The sequence below is a fragment of the Macrosteles quadrilineatus genome, unplaced genomic scaffold (assembly GCF_028750875.1).
Source record: "Macrosteles quadrilineatus isolate MER2022 unplaced genomic scaffold, UCM_ALF_1.0 Scaffold_5__1_contigs__length_97177068, whole genome shotgun sequence".
In the NCBI taxonomy this organism is placed as follows: Eukaryota; Metazoa; Arthropoda; class Insecta; order Hemiptera; family Cicadellidae; genus Macrosteles; species Macrosteles quadrilineatus.
This window is the reverse complement of record NW_026542598.1, coordinates 22,566,497-22,584,455: the sequence shown is the minus strand read 5'-3', so window position 1 is coordinate 22,584,455 and position 17,959 is coordinate 22,566,497. Positions and strand designations below refer to the sequence as shown.

The window sequence follows — 17,959 nt, the reverse complement described above, 5'->3', positions numbered from 1 at the left end:
CAAAACAGAGGGAAATTCAGTGTTTGCGTAGCCAGTACTATAAAAGCAGTAGGATTAGAAAGACTGTGGGTTATCTACAAATTCCTCCTCACTTGATCCAACTCATTTAAGGCTCCAAACAACATGTTTAGGGTCTCAAAACTATTTCAAATCTAAGAAATTTTATTTCAAATCTCTATTGCAAATCCAGTCTACAAAGGAATTTTCAATGTAGAGTATATTTTAAAACAAAAACTACCTTTACATTACAGTGATTTACAATTTTGAAAACTGATACCACTCAATATAGCATTGCCTTTTAACAGTCTTTGTAAGACCTCCCCTGTATTGTAAAAAATACTTCCTTGATTAAATAGTTATTTATGGAAGATTGGAAGCTTTAAAAAGTGATTTTCCAGTCAATGATGCACAAAGCTTCATTAAAGTCTGAAGATGGCAGGGATGTTTTAATATCTAAAAAGTCAAAGATGTCTTTGGTTTGTCTAATAGTGTGGATTATGTTTGCTGAGATCATGTTTATGGTCACAAATTGGTCAATAGTGGAAATAGACAATTACTTCTATGAGGTAGAAATGAATCGGAATTAAAATTGTAAGGCCACAAAAAGAATACCTTCGAAATTTCCGCATCCTCAGCAAAATAGATAAGGATGGCCTTCTTTAGAAGATGTAACAATCATGGTAGAAACTAATGCAGAACCATAGAACAAAGCAGAACGTTGAATGGGACTTAGTTAAAGATAAATTACTCTACACAAGTGGTCTATAAACCAAGGGTCCCGACTGAGTATATTTAAATCAACCTTTAAAGAACAAGAGTTTTGTCGATAGTCAAACCAATGTACAAGTATCGTTTCCACTCAGCAGCAAAATTATTCACTAAGAATAGTTGTTGGGAAGCTTCAATAGCAGTAAAAGGGGTTTAATCCACACAACTTTTCGTCCAATCAAAATCAATACACCTGTCAATCATGATTTTAATTTTTTTAATACAAAAAATTTACTTCACTCATTAATAAATTGTGTAGATAAGCAGTCAAGTGTGAATGAGCAATAAGATGATTTTGTTCTTCTGTAAACATACGTGCATTTACAAAATATACGTGCTGTCATTAAATAAACGGTTTCAAAAACTGTCACTTACCTTTTCCCCCTCAGCGAAAAACACATTTTAAATATATTTTACCGCAGTTGTGGAATAAAACGGGATTTCCAAAACACTTTTACAAAGAAAATAAATTAAAATGTCAATTAAAAAATAACAACAGTTTCAACATATCGAACAATGGATATATCATCTAATCTATGTATTATAAAACTACTTCAAGAAATTTCATATAATCATTAACTGTAATAACTTTTGTACCATCGTGTTACAAATATAAATATTGTTTGTAGGGAAAATTTCTGTAAACTTAAAAAAATCACCTAATCAAACTTGTTAGAGCTGTTTTTAAAATCTGTTTTTATAGGGTAATTGACCCATCAAAGACAAAATTGAACTCAGATATATAGTAGTTTTGTAATTATCTATAACACAGCAAGAGTTTCCTCTGTGTCATCCATTTTTCAGTTTTTACAACTGATGTGTCATTTTAAAGCTTATTGTCTAGACGAGTGATGAATGGTAACTAAAAGGGTGATTCCCTTTAGGGCTTTGTCGCCATAGTGTTTGATTTATTTCTAGATATAGCTTTGATGGATCCAGTCCAGTGATGCTAACCAACTTTCTTTACAACATTTTGAAATGTGAATTGTAATTTTAACAGCTAATCATTCAGTTGAATGTTTAACCACAGACAGATTAGAAAAACAAGAGATGAAACAGTTATAAGAACATGAATTTTAAATAGACTACTTTTGATAATAGTAGGAACCTAATTGACGATGGTAAATCACTCAAATTTAATTTATTCTAAAATAGTAGTTTTATTCACCTAACTGTCTTAAACAAACATAATTTTTTATAGGTGAAAGGGTATTTCGTTGGATTTGTTTTGCCTCCTAAACATGTTTTGAGCCTTATTAAAATGTGCCGGGTCCCCTCGTCTACTAAATTTCATGAAAATACAGACAATGTTAGGACCACTTTTAGACTCAGGTGTACCAAAAATCTAAATTTAAAAAAATAGTTAAAAAATAATATTTCCTCTAAAGGTACTAAAACATTAAGGAAGAAAGTAAAGGTGGCACATTTATTTACTCACTTTTCTTCAATATCCTTTGCTTTATCCCGTACATCATGAGCACTGTGTTCTTCATCAAAGTAGAGCTTTTTTGTTTTATCAATATCTAGGACACATGCTTGCAGCTCTTTCTGTACGGTTGCCAACTGATCTACGGTCTAGATCAAACAAATACAAAACTGTCATACAAAGATTCCCTAATATGAAAGATACATATCTAGTTCTCATTTTTAGGTGACCTACAGCTTCCGGTACGTTTCGAACATTTGGGTCTGGCACTTTACTACTAGAGTCGGGTCTGGCACTTTACTACTAGACCCAGGTCTGGCACTTTACTGCTGACCCGGGTCTGACACTTTACCACTAGACCCAGGTCTGACACTTTGCTACTAGACCCGGGTCTGGCACTTTACCCCTAGACCAGTCAATCCCTGTCACATACAAACCCATGACCTTGCTTAACACCAACTCTATGCACTCTTTTTTCTTCAAATGTTCCTCTGAGATGATGCTAAAATGATCTTAAAATCAAAATCAATTCTCAATATTTCCTGAATAATACTAAAGACTTGACCCTTTAACCCTGATCTCTATGCTATTTGTAAGTGTTGATATATTATCTAGATGTGGGTTCGGGACTCAGGTTAACTCTTAAGCTAAGGATTTGTATTGTGTATTTAGGTTGTAAAACTTTTACCTACCTTTTTAGCACTGATGATTTTGTGATTTCTCAGGATCTTTGCATCGTCTGCCACGTGCTGAGAGAAGACCTCGACAGCGGCTAGACGAGCTCGTGCGAGCTTCTCGTTTTCTTCCAGCACAGTTCGCCAAACATTCCACATGTTCCTGGAACAATGTTTTAGGGTTCAAAACCTAAACATAACATAATAGATTTACAAAATTTGTCCATGATAAAGTGAATACTACGCAAAAGAAATTGTGACATATTAAGTACCTTGTAACTGTTGTTTAATGATTAGTATGTGTTCTAAACACAACTATGTTATGCATACATCAGCAATCCAATGAAGAAGTAAGTAATGCTATTTAGTGTCAACATGTGGGACTTTAAATCTAGCACTTTTAGATAATAGGCCTATTTGTATCTAGCAAAACAGAATTCAGCTATAAACATCCATAAAGTATATTCTTTCTTTACATTAATGTTTCTAGGGTGCACACCTCTAAAAATTATGTAAAATTATTAGGAATTCCAACATTACCATTTTTCTTCTGACCCTTCTGTCTTTATATCAGGAATATTGGGTATTTTCTTGTTTAAGAACGCTGAAGAAATCTTCAGAAGTGCCTGAAAGAACAAAGCTCTGTTTGTACAACATATTATTATGTATCTTAAAACATTAAAGATTCATCATCATGTGTATAAACGTTTTCAAAAAGCACGGTATTAGTATGCATTAATTATAGCCCAGTAAAATCGGTTGGCTTTTATAAAAATACTAGCTGGCCCGACAGACGTCGTCCTGTCCCAATGTGGTTTTATGTAATTTGCACGTTCATTTTCAAGATGAGCTCGTTCGTATGGCTCAACGAACTTTAACCAGGATGTGATCCTGGTTAAAGTTTGTTCGCTACGCTCACTCACCTTTAGGTTGAAGCTCGTTCGCTGCGCTCACTTGCCTTCAGGTTAGCTTGTTCGCTACGCTAACTCGCCTCCAGGTTGAAGTTTGTTTGCTACGCTCACTCACCTTTTGGTTGCAAATTAGCTGTTGTCATACTTTTAAACAAATAATAGTGCTGCACCCTGTTGGTAAACCTTTTAACTTTTTAATGCTATTGAACATCACAGAATCAAATTGTTTAGTTGAACCAGCTGTTAAGATTATTTAGTTCCATTTAAATATGAGTACTCATAAGGTTAACATGGGAAACTCCAGAGCCACTGAGGCGGAGCCCTTTTGACGGATTTGCACCAAACTTCACACAAAACATCCTTGAATAATGCTTAATAATGCCTGAAAGTTTCATTACAATCTATCAAGTGGTTTCGGAGTCCATAAAGAACAAACAAACAAACAAACAAACATACATTGGATTGGATATACAGGGTGAATCTTCTAAGCTGTCCTAAACAGATTACAGACGAACGGCTTGACATACAGAGATGAAACAAATCTTTTCCCCCTAATTCGTACCCAAGGAACAACGTAAAAATATTTTTACCATTTTTAAAATACAGGGTGTTCAAGAAACTGGGGGTCATGGGTTCGAATCTCAGAGTTTTCAAATGTAAACATATGTCACGTTATGCATCATTTTAAAGCTCTAGACTAGAAAAACAATTTAGTGAAAACAGAACTCATTTATCTTTGTCCGTTTCAAAATGGCGGCCATTTTTATAGAAAATATTGATACAGAATACCCTGTATCTTGAAAACCACTAAACTTATTTTCGTTCTGTTTGAAAATTTTTAATCCTCGTAGGTTCAGCTTTAATTTGATATGCAACAAGTCAACATTTTAAAAACTAAATATTTTTTCTATGATTTTAATTTTTTTTTAAGTTGGTAGCCCTGTAAATGAAAAATTTTAAATGGCAACATATGTAAAATTGTGTATCATTTTTAAGGTCTTGTAAAAACAAACAACTTTTAAATTTAAACCTACCGTCTATCTTTGGTCGTTTTCTAGTAATTAACCAAAAACTCCAATTGCCCATATAAAACTCATTTCAAACGCACAGTATCATGAGAATAGTGTATCTGCATCCACAAATCTTCAGTACTGCACGTTTAACATGGGTCACCCTGTATATATAGATAGATAGATGATAAAATAAATTAGTTGCTTCACCTAAAAACGTTTAAAGCATATGGAGTGGACCCATTCATTTATAACAAGGTCAATATAGGAAAAATTGGCTTGTAGCTACGTTTGAGAAAATAGATTTTTTTAGCAAAATTTTAGCTACCGGTAATTAAGTTCTTAGTTTTATTTACATAAAAATATAAATAATTTTTTACAGTACTTACCTCGGAGTAAGATTTTTCTATTTGTGAGCGTTTGATTATAAAATTCCTGAAAGAAAACGTAGCTTATCAGTTATATACAATAACGTAACAAGTTGTCCACTTTATTGAAAATGAATCTTGTAAGTAAAAATACTAATATACACATCATTAAAACACAACAATGCAACACTCTTTCTCTTGGCCAATTAATTAGTAAATATCAAAATGACAGAGGGTAGGTTTATTAAATAAAGTTATTATTAATAGCTCCATGATAAACTTTGTTTGGAATCCTCTGTTTAATATGGTATTGTTGAGAGGCGTAATAAATTACTCTTAATAATAAATGTGCGTTGACTCTATTTAGTAAATGATGATTTCTGTTTGTTTGAAATACAATCACTATTCTTTTTTAAACTTGAACAATTTGCAAAATGGAAATGTATAGGCTATGACAGAAAAGTTGTATTTTTTACACAAATAAAATATAAAAATTATAGGTTCTTGTGCTAAAGCTTTAAAACAAAAATTAAGAACATGTCTGAACAATGAATTAAGGGTAAATTTACATTTAATAGAAACACTACTGGCATTTAAGGTCCAAATGTATGACTCTTTCAAGTATTAGGGCCTTTTTAGTAGTTAGAAAATCCATAAAAGTTCCAGATCCCAGTACATTTTCATTTCTAGTGTATTGTAGCCTACATTCTATTGTAGTGAGCTCAACCAGTTAATATGCTGAATACAACCCTCTTCACCCTACCATTTTAGCTTTTCAAGGGATTGATATACGTTTGTTTCATACCGCGGTAATATCACACAGCTATATAATGCTCTAACACTATAAACCACACAAAAAACTTGTGTTGATTAGGTATACTTAAGTGTCCTGTGATGTGATTGATTTCAATAACTGTAGATTGGTAAGGGTAACTTTCAATATAGTCCGTTTACAAAATTTAGGCGGTTTAATTGGAAGGTTTCTTGGGTTCCCCCACCACTTTTTGAAGCTTAATGTAGGCTTAATATCAGCTGATCAGCTGTCGGCTGTTGTTTCAAAGTTAGGGCGAGGAGGAGGGGGTGGAATGGCTCCTCCTCAAATCGCCTATATTTTGTGAACGGAGTAGTCCTATAAGATGAGAATGTAATGCAACAATAAATACTGTGAACAAGGTATTAAACTAGAGAATATGTACCTTGTAACTTATTCACAAGTTTCGAGCATGTACTAAACTCATTTAATAAAAACCAGCACCTCCTCTGTTTAGCTACATCAGAGGTATTATCATTTGTATGGAAGATACATACCCCTAGATGGAGTTTGGTAACAAAAAAACACATCAAAGACCAGAAACAATGGATAGAGACAATCTCTTATTATGAAGCAAATATTTTACTGTCTGAAAAAATAAATTGGACAAATTCTTGATATTTCAAGTATATCCTCAAACAAGTTAATTGACCCAATTCTACATGTGTAAATGACATAATATATCTTTAGTTCAAAATGTACTACTGCATGTTTAATGGATTTTTATGATAGGCCTATAGGTAATTTTGGAGATTATTTGTAATGTTTGGACTTACCAATTTCGTTACGACAGCTGGAAGCATATTTAAGTGGAGATGTAACCTACTTAAAAGAGGAATCTATCTGTAAAATTGTTTGATTTCAATTCATATTCTTTGGCCCCTGACCTGCTGAAATTTTGTAAGTCTAGATTTCCTATACTTAATTACCGGTATTTATTCACCTAGTAATCAATCTAGTCTTGCAATTATTTTAAAATTATAATACTCACCTAATATCTTCAAGAAGTTCACATTCATTTTGGTTTTTAAGTTGAAGCTTAGCAAGCTGCTCTGTATGCAGATTCTTAAGGAACTTTGCATAGTTGCCCTGAAACAAAAAACAATATTTTAACTGGAATAAATTGCATAAATCTTTAAATAAGTATAATGTTTCTGATTAAAAATTCATAAAATTTTGACTATCATCCAGTTTTTAACTTTAATTCAGTTTTATATTGGAATTTCAAGGTTATTGACTTGTTTGGTTAAACTGGTTTATTATTGGGAGCTTTGTACTTTTGAAGAATCTGGGAGTTTCTTTAGACACAGCAGACCTTGCAGTTATATATATCTACTTTGAGAAATAGAAGCTCAACCAGTGCCGGATTTACCACTAGGCCATGGCAATGACCGCAGGCAAAAGGAGGACGCTTAGGATTAACAAAAATCCTTCAGAACAAAAATAAATTTTTATTTTTTGAAATTATCAATTAGCTATGATTGATCAATTAGATAATGATGTCTCCGTGATTGCGGCTCGTGAGATATGTTCACGATTTTGCCGCAGTCGTGGGAGTTGGTGATGGATGACATTCCCTTCATTTAGGGATGTATTCATGGGATTTCCCAGAGGTCGAGGGTGTCGATGATGATGTCTTCATCACGGCGGCCTGTGGGAGATGTTCACAATTTTGTCAGGATCACGGTTGTCGATGATGGCTTTCCTTTGATTTAGAGGAGATGTCCACGAATTCATCCACAAACGCGGGTGACGATGATGATGATGTCCCCTTGATTCAATGGAGATGTTCATGATTTCTTCTTGATCGTGGGTGATATCATCATCTCCCACATCGTAGGAGATTTTCACGATTTCGCCGCTGTTGCGGGGAATTTCCGCCATAGGGGGGGGGCCCTCGAGTTATGGCCTAAGGGCCGTATTACACTAGGTCACCGGTGACGTCGCCTGGTGACCTAGTGTAATAGGGCCCTAAGGGCGCAAGTATCCTAAATCCAGCACTGAGCTTAACCCTAATGCAATAGAGATTAAAAGTGTGGAGGGGTGAGAACACAGATAATTGGGTGATAATCTTATTGTGTTATAGAGAAAAAGTACTGGTAGTGCTGATTTTGAATAAAGTGCTGTGTTGGCATTTAATAAAGGAACTGATGTTTACTGTTTTTTAATCATATTTATTGCCAAGAAGTATTGTCCTACCCTTTGGCAACCAGTACTGAAACAGGCTGTTTGTTTTGGAAAGAGATATTTCAGGTTTTGTTATTATATGTACTTTTAATTGGTCCCTGAAAACACTAATAAACAATTAACTTATTTATAATAGTAGGTAGTCCGTTACATTATTTTTTAACATGGAGTCGAATTTTACAGTAGGCTAACATTATCTTGGTTATTGACATCAATGTACATTATAAGATACTCAAATATCCATTAAAGCAAAAACATCACTCAACTCTCATTATCCATTACAGGCTTAGAATGTTCAAATCAAATTGAGTATTGCCAAAACAAAATACATTGTATACCACCATCAAACGTACAAAGAATATCTTAAATATTATCCATGGTAAAAGTTTTAAAACTATTTTAATTAAATTAAACTATCTAAAAATGCATCAACATTAAATACAGCTAAACTACGTCATAACATTGCTACTATGGTGTTCTTGAAAGACTTAGAATTCAGACATTTTATATTTCTTGGCAGCAAGTTAAAAGCTTTTTTCCCAAACTCATAATAGTAGTCTTAAAATTACACAGATTTATTCTGAGAAAAGAGTGCTGCCCAGGTGGTGTTGTGGTAATGTACAGATTCGTTTGTAGGGAAATCATCCAAATTACTTCAGAGATATACATTCAACAATCCAATATATACAAAGACAGTTAATACTTTATGCTCCTTAAACAAAGGCTTTTATAGACAGTGGGTAAAAATAAAAATAGATTAGGGTAAATTTTCAATTAGTTTTTTCATAAAGTTTCTATGGATAGCTGAACTTAAATTTTGATTAATCATTTTAAAGTTGGTTTGATAAAAATACTTTCAATATTTTATCTTCCTAGGCTTACTACTGGATGTATAATTTTTTCGCTGCTCAAAGTTAATAGGCCTACTACTTTGTGGAAGGTATTTTTTTATCTCCCATTGGAAGCCCAGCTGCACCGTGGTCATCAAAGTTGTATGGCCTATTTTCCCCCCAGATATTCTTCAATAGAATAATATGGCCCCTTCAGTAGATAATATCACACATTTTATTTGTATATTAACAGCCATTTAAGGTCATTTTAAGACCTCCGAGAAGGAACAGTAAACATTCTAGTTAGACCTACATTTTAAACATGGATTGGAGGCATCCCATTTCCAACCACAATTTTCAAGTCTGCCAATAGACACAAACATTACAACAAAAAATTACCTCGAAACAACCTAAGTTACACTCCTAAACTAATTAAAGGGGGTTACTCTACAAAGACTGACTCTTAGCGCTAAAGACATGGAGCTCGGTATACAATTGCACTTCCTAAGGTTTCCTTTGAAACATTAGACCCTTCAGCCCACAATCGCCAAACTGACTACCTATGTATAAAACTTTACACCTCCGTGATAACCTTGGGATGTGTTCTCCTCTGGTCCTGACTAGTAATTATTTAACTCTTTAGATTTTAGACTAAACTTGACATACGTCGTCTTGCAGTTCAAATGTAGCTAGTGTTTGAAGTCCACTACATATGTTTCGCCATATATGGCATTCTCAGGTGGTTACAGAAACATTATATCCAATTTGGACTCGACAAGATGTTACTTCAAATACGAAAATATTTACATTATGACACCAAAATAAATAAACGAATAAAAACATTTAAACATGTAGGCCTACAACACATAACCCGACCAACGGCACTGACTGAGACTGACTGGCAGGAAAACTAAGAAGTCCCGGCTCCTTACCTATTTTGATTGATGCATTATTACAACCTGAGAAGATTTATTTTAAAAATCCAAGTCACAAGTCACCCCTCTGATCCAAGTCATCAACAACACTACCCTTGTTTTGTTAGATTTCTTACCAGGGACAATTTATCTTTAAATTACTTTTCATTTTTAGTAGGTAAAAACAAATAGATGTTCTACTTTTTAAACATATATAGGTATTAAAAAATTAAATCCACTGCAACATAGTTTCAACTAAAATTCTTTATCATCAATTTCTTATTCAATCAATGATTTATTAGTCATTATCAAAAACCATGAAAATAAAACAATCTTTTAGTATTTTTGTTTAAAAGATAGATTTAATACAAACTTGACAGAAACTAAGAATCTGATTTGTTGCTCAGCCTTGCTTTATCTTTTACAACATTAACTGAGTTAAAAAGGAAGACTTGAAATCTTATTGTACATATGCAATTTTGAGGTATATGACCGTACACTATAGGTTTGATAATTTGATGTGTTCGGATTAAATTCTCAACCATGAAAATATACGTTGTGCAACTCAAAAGTTTGCGGCCGGAATTTTACCCCCTGGTTTGTGACACTAGTTTTGTTCAGGGGGTAAAATTCCAGGGGGATACAATTCCGCTACCCCCAAATTTTCAGTTAAAATATTTGTACCGGTAACTTCATTATTTTTCAACCATTCTAAGTTCAACTCCTTCGACTTGAGCAAACTGCCATGATTCTACTACTTATCATATATGCTTAACTAATTTACTTTAAAACAAACATTTGAAAATTGCATGGTAAAATAATTGATTTCAACATTTTAAGACATAATGAGAAGACTGAATTATAGGTAACGTTATCCCTAGTCCTTATATATAATACGTGAAGGCGATTTCTACAAAACACTACTCCTCCGTTAATAATTGACGGATTTTTACAAACGAGGTGTCAAAATTAGGCCTAAGTATTTTTTGTGTAGACGCCCCCTTTCACAAATTCCTGTAATAAAAGTCTTCGGGCTTTGCCCCACAGACCATCAAAATCCCAATGTATTTCTTATGAAGAAAAGATTTTGTTTAGGCTACTTAAACAGACGAATAATCTATATAATTAATACGCTACATGAAACTTTGTCGGTTGAACTCCTCAGCCATTTCTTAACAGATTTTATCCATTGACGTCTCATTGGAAAGAGCGTGTCGCGTAGATTTGCAAACTGGCCTTACATTTTTGAAAAAGTCCCTTGGGCTCTGCCCCAGTGGCTTTGAAAGTTCCCATGTAATCCTTATGGAGAACATAATTGTTTACATTTTGATCAGCTGTATAATTTAATTGCTGTTATTTTTCAATTCAATGAAACAAATTGAGTACATTTATTTACTACTAGCTGAATACCCGTCCTTCGTACGGGGTTAGCGTATAAGTATAAAATGCTTATTGCAGTTATACTAATGCTTTGTGATTGCAAGAAAAGAGGACACGGTTTGATAAAATTTGGTTCTTTTAATTTACGGAAGCTATAGTGTAGCACATATACCATAGCCATAATGTTCTACCACTACACCTAAACAATGAAAAAGTAAATTATCGAATGTTCGCACAATATAAAAACATAATTTATAAATAAAAACATAAGCTTAACTGTAAACAATCCTACTATAACAGTTCTCATTGTGCATCACAGCTTCAAATTATGAAAAAATGTATCCTGTTGGTGAACCTTATAACTTTTAATAATATTGAATATCATAGAACAACTTGTGTAATTGAAACAGCTGACAAAAATCCCTTTTAAATATGAATACTCATAAGGTTAACATGGGAAACTCCAGAGCCACTGGGGTGGAGCCCGAAAAGATTTTTGAGATATGAATACGTCTATATGTTAATCGGGAATGTGAGCTATATTTATACAAAATTTCAGCCCAATCCGACCAGTAGTTAAAGCGTGATTGAACTTCAAACAAACAAACAAATAAACAAACAAACAAACACACAAACTTTCACATTTATAATATTAGTAAGATTTGAGTTTGTTTAAACATAACCCCTAAGACGGATCGTGTTAGTATGGTTGTATCTTAAAGTTGTGTATTTATCGTTGTTTTGTGTCGCTATGAAGGATCGTGTTAGTATGATTGTAACTTAAATTTGTGCATTTATCGTTGTTTTGTGTAGCTATAATTTGTTTATTTGTTGTTTTTTTCTTTTAAATGCCTCCGCCGTGACGACAACGAAACATAGACAGGAGTGATAACGAACGCAGCTACAGAACAGTGGCGCGTAACAGGCTTAACTCATCACAGTCAGCACCTGACCCTGGACAATCTCAACTATTAGGTTACAAATGCGCCCTAACACTACCCCAAAACGACTTTTCGTTCTCAATTGGCCCTCTATCAATGACCTGTGTTGCCTGTACAGCGAGGCATTTTGAGAAAGAGAAAACCGGCAGGAATGCTTTAGGTTTATCATTAACGAAGATAAAAATGGTCTGAGCTACACACCGGTAATCTTGAGTTGACTCTTTTAAATTAATGGTAAATATGACTGTTATTCGTTTCAAAATAACTCCTGTAATACTTTGCAATTGCTCGAATTCGAGCAACAAGTACACTAGTTTGTATTAATTACAGCTGTTCATAGTAAACACATGATACATACAAGAATGTTCGTTTTCAGAGTGAGTTCGTTTTCAGTTTTGATAACTGGAGTGGAGTGATTGATTACATTATCTTTGAGTTGACTCTTTTAAGTCAACGGAAATTGTGACTGTTATTCGTTTTAAAAGCCTTTAATATTTTGCAATTGCTCGAATTTGAGAAACAGGTGCACTAGTTTTATATTGTAGTTAGATAGAGTACACTGTAGACTGGCAAATAAGTGATGATGCAAATATTAATATTGCATGCTGGCTTGGTATTAAATCATGATCAGCTGTAGGCCTATTGAAGTACCTTAAACAAAAACTACCTGTAGGCCTAAATGGCTCTAATACTATTCTTGTGGGGCACATTTTACGTTATATCTTATTTTGTTATAATATTTTAGGATTTTCACTAGTTTTCCCACTATCACGGGATAGAGGCCTTTAATTTAAGCCCTCTCCCATCGTTCTATGACTTCTCAGTCACCCACAATGTTTACCTACGAAAAGAATCGCCCTACATAATTAAATATAGGCTACAAGTTAGATAGGCCTTGGCATAAGCTAAACTAGCTTAATTTCTCCATTGGTTAAAATTATATTTTAAAAGGCATCTTTCATAGATACAAAATACATTTAACAGCCTTTACAGCTCTTTCAATTTAGGCCGATATAACTTAAACTTAACTCAAACATGAAAACTTGGGTACACTTCCATATCCGTTGGCACAAACAACCGAATAAAAATATCGATCGATATACCGATTATTCAATATATCGTCTGGTTAGTTAGGTAAGGTTAACCTAACTTAACTAACCAAACGATATATCGAATTAAACAATCGAAAAACCAATATTACTCATTCGGTTGTTTGTGCCAACAGATATGGAAGTGTACTCGAAAACTTGAATAACTTAACTTAGTGATGATTTTATAAAGAAATACCAATTAGGCTAGAATAAGTTAGGTGAATAAAATGGTTAAGTTAGCTGGCTTACTTATCTTAATTTTCTTAAAGTGAAGTGTTGTGGTTTTAAATGGTACTGTAACAAGTTCTAGAGTGACTTGTATTAGGCCTACTTATGGATTAAATGCATAAGTCATAAAAAGTTTAGAAAGATGTAGATTATAACAAAAAAAATAAAACAAGCAAGTTTGTTTGTTTCCTAGCAAACTGAATAATCCTCATTATACCTTATTACACTACTTTTCTACACCTAAACAAGATAGCCACAAGATAGCTTGCTGTAGAGGTAGAGGTCATATTTACCACATTTACCCAGAAACGATGGACAGTTACCGATGTAAGTTGTAAATCGGCAGAGTTGCAAAAACATAAGTCAATAAAACAAAACAATAGTTTTACGAATTAAAAACAAAGAATTACTGTAATAAAAACTGTGGTAGCATTAACTTTTAACTCTTTCTCCTTAGAGCACTTTGCACTTTACATTTTCAAAACATAAACATTTAAACAATAACGAAAAAAAACGAAAACAAAACAATGAGAAATGTTGCAAAATATGCAATGAGTGGAGTGGAGTGGAAGTAGAAAACTTAAACAGCTGTTTATTTACTGTAAATATCCAGCATTCAGCTTTTCATTAAATTAGACCGATAGCATTGATTATAGAGCTTAGTGCTAGCATTGACTTTATATCTGTGCTAGGTAGTGGCACTGGTTATACATTTTTTTACAAGCGATCTAAGTTCACTATAGAAAATTAAGGATTATTTTGAAATCTAAAAATTTAATTGGCTAACTGGCATACAAAATTTCTCAATATGCCGTTTATTATTTCGTCAAAAACTATAGTATTTTACTGTATAAAACTGGGAACACCAATAGATAAAAAATAGTCCCTTAGTAGATTTCACAACCTTATGGAACAGCTGAAGCCAATTTTACTGTTAGTTCTGTCCGGTTTTCTGTAGATGTCGTGATTTGTTCACATTTTGTTTCTTGTTATTTCAGTAATTTAAAAAACTCGTTTAACCAAATAAATCTATCTAATCATAAACAATAACTCGTCCACTAGCTATATAACCAAACAGTGAGACACAAATAATGAGAAATTAACACTAAAATAATAGGAACAAATTGTAAACAAAACAAGACATCTACAGAAAACCAGACAGAACTATCAATAAAATTGGCTTCAGCTGTCCCATAAGGATGAGAAATCTACTAATGAACTAGTTATGGTTTTATCTATGATATTACCATAGACGACAAACCAACACAAGTACACTTCCCATCCCATTGTAAATTTTGAAGCTCGTTTTTCATGTCTAGTTCATGTACGCCACACTGGGCGCTAGTGTTGACGAAATTTTGTTTGCATTATTTTAGATTTAATTTTATGATTTGTGCTTAGCTGTTTGGTTATATAACTAGAGGACGAGTTATTGTTTATGATTATATAGTTTTATTTTATCTAAACACTTATACTTCAATAACTGCAGTTGGTTGATTGTAAGTAATATTTATATTTTAATTAATGCTTGTATTTATGTTATAAACTACAAATAAAATAAGTCAAAACCCCCACTTTTGGAAATATGTAAGAAACATATTTTCACTTTTCACAAAGATGTGTAGTTGTAAAGGAAATAATAATCGAGTGTCATGTAAAAGGCGTTACGGAGAAAAATGTTGGACACCAAATGGAAAACAAATACACTAGAAAACATCTATGATTATTCTACCAGTAAAGTTTTATAATTACATGGGCCCAGGCCAGGTATTTTCACTTAATGATACTCTTGAACAATGCGATCATAAAAAGTAATTTTCCAGGGTTTGTACCACCACGTTCTTGTGCAAACATGAAAAATGCACCTGTAATCGAAATGTACCGATGAATTACACCTACTAATTAAAATTATCGTTATTGTGTTATGGTTAGAAATTAATCACGGAGAATCTATTTATTGTGTCAAAACTAAGTAGTTCACTATTAACTCTATTTTATAGTAATTTGAACATTAATTATGCTGACAATTAACACGATTTTTAAAATTTGAAGTAGTGTTTTATTTTAGACGTTTGTAATAATATTAAATTTAAAAGGGATATACTTATTAGTACAGCTTTGATACTTAATTAGTATCAACCAAATTTTCAAGATATACTTTGGAAAAAACTTAATTTTTCAATCAAGGTTCACCGGGCTACTTAATTTTATAGTATAAATTGTGTGCGACGTGGGTTATTTATAATAAATACAGCTGGACCAGCTTCTACAGCAAAATAATAATTTAACAAGGTCAAATAAAACTTTTCTTATTATTATTTTACAAAGCGGTAGAATTATTAGAAGAGCTCTTAATTGCCCTTTGACCCAGTAAGGTGGGGCACGACAAATCAGGTTAAATCTTGTTGACATACATATCAGCTGGTGCTCTAATATCGACCCATCATTAGTACCTAACATTCTTTCTGCCTACAGTAGGTATACGATCAATTTACGATTTTCAAAACCGATCGAGTCCGTCAACGAACACTCAGCTCTCATCAGGTCCACCCACTAACTAACGCGTATTAATGAAAAATTAGGAACGAAACCGTTTGTAATCGGATTGGTTGAATTAATTTCAATACAGTTTGTGTATATTCACATGTATTTAACTACTCTGAAGAGTAGCAATTTTCCAATTTGCTTCAGCAGAAAAGGACAGAGCGTGCGCAGAAGTTTAAGTAGGCAATAGAAATTATTTGGAAATTGTGTACGACCATCAAAAGTTTATTTAATTGGGGGAAAAAATTACTAATTCGAAATTATCAATAATAAAAAGTTATTTATGACACAAGAAACTACAGCAAATAGTAATACAGGGTTTATCTATGATTTCAAACCTTCATTGACAGTTTCATTAGTTTCCTTGCCATTGTCAAAAAGATAGAACGATAAAGAAAAACAGCTGTAAAAACTAGATTTCTCAGTTTTTCAGTTGGTAATTTCAGCGAAATCAAACTGGATAGAAAAGAAACTTACTTTTCTCGGAGGCGGCTGCATGGTCCCACATCAACCGGAATATTGCACTCCCTCAAACACGACCGAACATATTGATTGAGGCTGTTCCACCCTCTTCTCTCACCCCCGCACGACGCACGCCTTCATATCAAGGGACCATTGGGTTCGATATCCACTCCACTGTTATTACTCTATGACATCTAGAGCGCAATGAATAGAGAGATTATGGATTTGTACAATAGTAAATAAATATATTACGTAAAATTATGTCGGGGCATTTTTATGCTAGTGGTGCATTTCCATACATCATTACAATGTTAACCTTAAAGTTCCTTTGTTTTTTTATGTACCGTACTCGATTAAGGGACAACAAGATACTGTTATAAACACGTTATAAAGCTGTAGCATTGATTATACACCCCGCTTGTGAAAAGCTGAGAACAACACATAATACAGGATCCCCAAAAATTAAGTAAACTATTTACTTTATAAAGTCAATGGAAAAAACTACTGAGCAATGACAACATTCTTAACGTAATCCCAAATCACCTTTTGAATTAAATATTTAATATAGTTACTGTCATTTGTCATTTGGATTTGAATGAGTTGGAAATTTTGAATTAAGTAACTTCTATAGAGAGTAAAGTAAGTTAACTTAACTATATATACATTTCCTGAAGAGACGGCCATGGTACTAGAGAAAATGTGCAACTCGTTATGTCCGTGGGGTTTGGGATCTTACTCCTGGTGGGTTTAAAAGGATGAACTGAAAGATAAAAGTGCAATTTTTTTTAAGGAACGTCATTATTGTGATTCTTTCTAATCTCAAAAAAGGCACTGAGATTACACTGTGTTTTCACTATGCATTGCCCTTCCTATTGAATTGATTCTCTCGGAAGATAACCACATCAGACGATTAAGCCGCCGTGTCTCCTTCCTTGCCAAATGTGGCGTTTTATTACCATATCCTGCTCTAAATAAAAGGGCACGCTTAACACAGTGGCAACGCCGTATTCGTTTTGACGGCCTATTGCATAGCCGTCTCTAGTAATACTATATATACCGGGTGTCCGAAAAATAACTCCCTAGTTTTGATAAACGATTGTTTATTGTAGAGAATACATATTCTTATATCTAATACATGAAATTAAAGAGGGTTTACTCAAGTTTATTTTGACATTAGTACACCTCGATATGTGACCCATTTGTAGCTCTACAGATATCTAACCGGTATTCGATCTCTCTCCAAGTGTTAGTTAACATATCAGGTGTCACTGATTCTACTGCAGCTACGATTCTTTGACGAAGATGGTCAATGTCACGTATCTTTTCTGAATAAACCAAGTTCTTAACGTAACCCCACAGGAAAAAATCCAGTGGTGTTATGTCTGGGCTTCTTGGAGGACCTTTCGGTTTCCCG

The 17,959-nt window shown here is 33.5% G+C and overlaps 1 protein-coding gene across 2 annotated transcripts in view; it reads right to left on the bottom strand.

Annotated features, from left to right (window-relative positions):
• LOC128994066 (protein nervous wreck-like) overlaps positions 1-16,652 on the bottom strand; it is a 74,735-nt gene extending 58,083 nt beyond the window's left edge. For both annotated transcript variants that reach the window (XM_054418293.1, XM_054418295.1), the window contains exons 1-6: positions 16,561-16,652; positions 6,960-7,057; positions 5,179-5,224; positions 3,409-3,494; positions 2,887-3,031; positions 2,207-2,343 (exon numbers count right to left, since the gene is read on the bottom strand). In XM_054418293.1, the coding sequence (XP_054274268.1) occupies positions 2,207-2,343; positions 2,887-3,031; positions 3,409-3,494; positions 5,179-5,224; positions 6,960-7,057; positions 16,561-16,581 (533 nt within the window). In that variant the 5' untranslated portion in view covers positions 16,582-16,652. The remainder of the gene's footprint in view (positions 1-2,206; positions 2,344-2,886; positions 3,032-3,408; positions 3,495-5,178; positions 5,225-6,959; positions 7,058-16,560) is intronic.
• Positions 16,653-17,959: the final 1,307 nt, after the last annotated feature.